Source organism: Thalassophryne amazonica, unplaced genomic scaffold (genome assembly GCF_902500255.1).
Source record: "Thalassophryne amazonica unplaced genomic scaffold, fThaAma1.1, whole genome shotgun sequence".
Lineage (NCBI taxonomy): Eukaryota > Metazoa > Chordata > Actinopteri > Batrachoidiformes > Batrachoididae > Thalassophryne > Thalassophryne amazonica.
Window position 1 is genome coordinate 7,434 of NW_022986568.1, and position 5,986 is coordinate 13,419.

The 5,986-nt window shown below is 43.1% G+C and overlaps 1 protein-coding gene across 1 annotated transcript; it reads left to right on the top strand.

Moving 5' to 3' along the window:
• Positions 1-2,826: 2,826 nt before the first annotated feature.
• Positions 2,827-4,568, top strand: LOC117506295 (nuclear pore complex protein Nup160-like). Its single transcript, XM_034165784.1, has 2 exons — positions 2,827-3,052; positions 3,953-4,568. The coding sequence occupies exons 1-2, from the start codon at positions 2,851-2,853 to the stop codon at positions 4,246-4,248; spliced, it is 498 nt and encodes a 165-aa protein (XP_034021675.1). The 5' UTR covers positions 2,827-2,850; the 3' UTR covers positions 4,249-4,568.
• Positions 4,569-5,986: the final 1,418 nt, after the last annotated feature.

Here is a 5,986-nt window from a genome sequence, read left to right on the forward strand (position 1 = left end):
TAGGCGCTGGCTCGTTGATTGTGTTGGGTTTGTGGTCGTCTTTGATTCTAATCAGAAGCATTGGCGGTGTTTAAACTCAAAATTGGCCTGTTAAGGTCCGTTTACACATAACCAAGATACGTTACAAATGTCATTTTTCTGTCAATCCTGACACGTTTCTGACATTCTTAATGTGACTTAACCCATCTGAATAGGTTTCTTAATAGCACGTGTTGGTGCGTGATATTCTTTATGCTCGTGGAGCATGTTTTTGTCTGTCAAAAAATCTTCCACGAATGTCACACACCACCTTCATTTCGTCTCAGGTCGTGGAGGTCGCAACTGAGCGTATTGATCCGTCGTGATCAGTAGTGATCCTTAATAGAACGTGACAACGTTCGTAGTGGTTCCTGTGATGGTTCCTGTGATGGTTCTTGGAGCCCAAACTGTCACGCATTATTACGAAGTGACACGGAAACTGTCAAGTTTTGACACGACTTGTAAGGCGGCGTCACATTTCACTGCGCGCCACGACGGATCAGTTTTCTGTCACGTGTGCACAATTAAACTCGGCTCCACAGCGTTCAGTTTGACGCAGGACGCTGAAGAGGAACAGTGACGTGAAGTCAGACAAGTGTCGTTCCACAGTTCCTGCTGAAGCTCCTCAGGACGCTCCTGCAGGTGTTCCACCTGCTGTTGTAACCGATGAGTGGGAGAACGAGTCTGAGCAACCAGAGGAGCAAGAGGAGACTCACGTGCAGCCAGACAACTCTGCACCTCCTCCAGTCCAGCGGAGGAAGAAGCGCGCGCACAATTAAACCCTGCTGCTTCACATTCAGTTTGGTTGCTGACACCAAGTCGGCTCAAAGTCTAATTTCAGTGCTCTTCAGCGCGCTCCTGCAGGTGTTCCACCTGCTGCATGTGCCTAATGTTTGGGAAAATGCACGAGACGAGAGCCGCATGAAGCCACACATCTGGCTCTGTCCTCCTCCTCCTCTCTGCACCACTCCATGGTACAGAGCCCAACTACACATACAGTCACAAAGTTCTTCTGAAAAACTGGAGCGATCTGAATTCGGTTGGATGAATATGGGTGTGTGTGTGGAGACAGTTCACCTCATTCACAACGTGACAGAACTTAACAATGCACTGTTATGCGCAATAGTGCGGAACACTATTCTTGACCGTGTGTAATGGTTCCTGATCATTCTCCAGCAACATGTGCCGTTAATCGTAACGTGTGGTAACAGGTTGCAGCAGTTCCTGAGGACACCTGACGCCTCTGAATCATCACATTCATGATCAGCGGCCAAGAATGTGCACTTCGTGGCATTCCTGACTTGTCGTCGTTATGTGTAAACACAGCTTTTTTGTGGTTTATCGGTTTAGCATTATAAAAGTTAACTTTTAGTTAGCTGATTAGTGGTTGTCAAAGCTAACTTTTTGCTTAGCTGTGCCCACCACTGCATACATCCTACATATTGTCACGTCACACCTCAGTGTTTTTTTTTTTTTTTTTAAGTTGATTATTATTTGCAATAAAATTCTTTTGATTGGCCCAATCCTTGCCTCCCCTCTTTCTTGTCATGGGCTATGAGCCGGCCTGTGACAGTTGCCTAAAGAACTACCTGAGGCACAGCAGAAGGCACAGACAAAGCAGTGACCCGGTGTCACTCCTGGTAATCTCCCCTCAGACAACATGTCCTCTGGACAGCAGCCAAATCATTGATGTTTTTGCTCTTAACGACAACAACAGGCTCATTGTGCTGTTATGAACAAGCTACAGGAAGTAGCTCAGTGTTTTTCACACGGACCTCAACGGCACTCAGATCTGATATTTCCCTGTACAGACCTCGCAGTCTGCAGGTGGAGGTCTGAACTCTTTCAGGGAGCTGAGCTGCTCAGAGCTGCATCCACTGTGCAGCTCAGCTCCGAGCTGAAAAACAGTTGTCTCTCAAAGTGTGGTGGCACTCAGAACTATGGTTTTGCAAAGACATTTTTATGCTTTTTCTATTCTTTAAAACCCTGTGCCACTGTGTGCGTTTCCTCGTTAAGAACAGCTGATCCATGATGCTTTTTTTCCCCACTCAAATGCACCCAAGTCTGTTTTTGTGGATGACATGATGTAAAAAATGCTGATAAAACTTGATCTGTCAGTCTGGTCGTGTTTTCTACATAAACGTCATCCATTCTTCTGCCCAAACAGCAAGTCGGGGGGGGGGGGGGGGCGCGTGGATCCCCACAACAGCACTGGAATAAATGTCCACTTTTGAAAAGATTTTTTTCATGCCATTAGTACTACTAATACTACTTACAATAATAATAATTTCAACAACTAAAATGTTTAGGAAGAATTTAAATGTTAGAAAAATGTTAGAAAGAGTTTAATAGTTTATAGGTTAGAAAATGTAAATATGAGGTCAAGAAAGATGTCTTTATTTTATAATTTTTATAAAACAAGTATTTACGCTCATTGAAGTCGAGAAAGGGCTACTATAAAGTGAGTGATGGAAAAATGGGTTTTCATTTTCATGTTGAGGTGGTGGTGGGGGGGTGTCTGCAGCTGCTGAAAATAACTAGTAAAGTAACTAGTAATCTAACTTTGTTACTTTTAAAATTGAATAATCAGTAAAGTAACTAAGTTACTTTTTCAAGGAGTAATCAGTAATTGGATTACTTTTTCAAACTGTGGCAGCACTGTGTCTGGGCCAGTGTTGGGATTCGGAGCTGAAGTCTTCCAGCCGGTGGTGCCACTTCCTGTAGCTTGTTCAACATGCTGTGGAACTGAGAACTGAAAGCAATAAAAGGTTCCAGGCTCGGGTCTTTACTGTGACTGTCTGTTGTCCACAGGAGCAGGCTACGGAACCACACATGCAGTCCATCTTTACCGATGTGGGCAAGCTGAGTCTGCAAGACCCCGCTCACAGTGCCATCATCCCCACAATGCTGGGACAGACGGGGAGTCCCAATATGGCAGCGGCATGGCTCAGCCAACAGGGAAAGGCCCACTTTGCCCTGGCCTCGCCCTGCGGAGGCATTGCAGTTGTCACTCTGCCACCACATGACTCTCACGGTAAATATGGAAACGAACAGATGGTGCTGTTGGTGCTGTAACCTGTTCCTGTTTTCTTTTGCATGTCCAGACAGGGAGATCATTCCACAGAACAGGGGCACGATAACAGAAAGCTCTATGACCCACAGACTTTTTATTTACCCTAGGGACACAAAGTAGTCCTGCACCCTGAGAACACAGAGCCCCGGCCGGTACGTAAGGTTTAATTAGGTCAGCTAAGTAGGGAGGTGCCAGTCCGTGAACAATTTTCTAGACTAGTAGCAGAACCTTAAAATCTGATCTCACTGGGACAGGAAGCCAGTGAAGAGGCAGTTAGAGTCCATGGGCATTTTTAAGTCGAGACTTAAAACCCAGTTTTATTCTCTCTTATGAGTAGTTTTTATTTTTTATCTGTTTTATTCTTTTATTTCTGTATTTAATTATGTATTTGAAATTTTTTTAAATTCATTTTTAATTGTTTATTTAAATTTTATGTTGAATTGTTCCATGTAAGGCGTCTTGAGACGGCTTTTGCTGTGATTTGGCACATTATAAGCTAATTAAAATGAATTGAAATTGAAGAGACGCCAAAATGGGTGTAATGTGGTAAAACTTTCTGCTTCGTGTCAAAAGTCTGGCCGCAGCATTTTGAACCAATTGTAGACCCCTAATGCTGGACTGCGGTAAACCAGGAAATAGAACATTGCAGTAGTCCAACCTAGAAGAGAAAAACACATGGATCAGGGTCTCAGCATCAGCCAGAGACAGGATGGGACGAATCTTCACTATTTCACAGGTGGGAGAAAGCAGTGCGCCTCTTTGTCCTCCTGGTTTCTTTTGTATGTTTGGCCGTGCAGGTCTTCATTGTCGTGTAATAGCAGATGTGAGATTAGGTTTTGCGGTTGTGTTTCTGCACTGCAGGCTCTGTGTCAAAGGTGGAGCTGAAGACGAGTACTGTGATGCAGAAGCTGACCGGTTGGATGCCGACAGCCATCTGGGGGGACCAGAGCCCGGGGGACCTGGCTCTCAGCGTGGCTGTCAGGGAGCTGGAGGAAGACGCCTTCATCTTTGCCCTCTGCCAGGATCACAGACTGCGCATGTGGTCCTTCACGGTCAGACCTTCACCCTGTCACCAACTCTGGCTGTCGTTTAAGAGCTCACAGCTGACCTTCACAAAAATATTTTCACCTGAAACATGTGCTCTTTATAATCTCTGACAGCATAACTCTGCACAATTTGGTCTCCATTAATTGACTATAAAACATTGGCAACTATTGACATCGGTCTGTGAGTGTGTCTGTGTAAATGGGTAAATGTGAGGCATCATTGTAAAGCGCTTTGAGTGTATGATGCAGATGGAAAAGCGCTATATAAATGCAGTCCATTTATAAAATGAGAAACTAGAAGAAGGATGAAGGAAACTAGTGAGGGGAGCCACCAAGACACAGCAGATGATTCTGAAACTGATGATGACTGTGGCCACTTTTGTACTTTTGTTGTTGTTGATGACCCCATTCTGGTTGGGACTATTCTGCTCAAGCTCGGCGAAGTTGACCCCCTAACCCACATAAAAATCCAAGCAAACCCACTGAGTGGTTCGTGCTTTCTTTGTGCTGTTTTTTGTTGGTGCTGCTATGGTTCCTGAGATATTAAAGATTTTTTTTTTTTTGTCTTTCAGTGGTCTTCATCCCCCCGGTTTGCTCCAACATAAACCAGACTGGTCTACCTTTTTAGTGCCTCATTTGTGTTGATTTGTACTGTTAAATTTTTTTATTTATGCTGCTATAGTTTCTGAGATATTACAAGTTTTATTTTTGGGAAATGATGGCAAGCACATGCTCGGGAAGGTGACCTGGCGAGTGCGCTTCCGCCATCCCTGCTGCTGCATTCAAGTACTGTTGGAAATTACAGGGCTTTTTTTTGGGACATGGTTTTGATTTTATGATGGTTGGATTTAATCTGATTTGTTTTGCCGCAATAATTCATTGTATCCACACAAATGCATGCATATGTATGTGTGTATATTAGGCATGTGGAGATCGATCGATACCAGTTAATATCTAGATACAAACGTGTGTGATGTGACTGCATTGGTTCGTTCAGTGTCAGTGTCAAGATGTCAGTCGTAAGCCAGCCTTGTTCTGATTAAAGTCACTAACTGGGACTCTTGTTACGGGCAAGAAACGAGAATCATCCTCTGTTCCACACTGGATTTTTATGCGATGTTCTCGGGCATGAGCTCCTGGCGTGAGGAGCTCAGCCCTTGACTTGTCCATCAGGTAAAGGTAATAATAATAATAATATCTAGGGATGTCCCGATCAGGTTTTTTTGGCCCCGATCCGATTCCGAGTCATCTGATTTTGAGTATCTGCCGATACCGAGTCCCGATCCGATACTTTAAAAACTGAATGAACAAAGAACAAATGCTAAATATATAATATTTTCATTTTAATCACCTTATTTTATTATTTATCACTTAAACAGTGCACTTCTCCTTGAGGTAGCTTGAACAATCAAGTAATAATCTACCAGACTTAAAAAATGTACAAATTTCTGTTATTTTATGTCTAAAAATAAATGTCCAAGGTTCTGTATGTTAAACAAGAAATGATCTAATCTGAAATAACAGGTGGTTTTAATTTACAGATGAAAGGTTTCTAAAGAACCGTTTATTGATTTAGCTATTTTAATTACAAGTGTTCTAAACTTTTTTTAAACAGTAATCAGAAATTTTGAGGTAACAAACAACAACAACAACAGACATTTCCAAGGATTTTTCTTCAGAAAACTGCTCCTGTTTTGTACAGATCAGTGGTTTCTGCCACTAGTCTTCCATGTTTTGGCCCGATGCGTCCTTCCTATTGGACAGCGCAAAGGTACGTTCCAGCTCCGAGTGTCGAAAGTTGGATTGGGTTGAATTTGTTTTTTCTTTAGTTCAATAAAAAATAAAATAA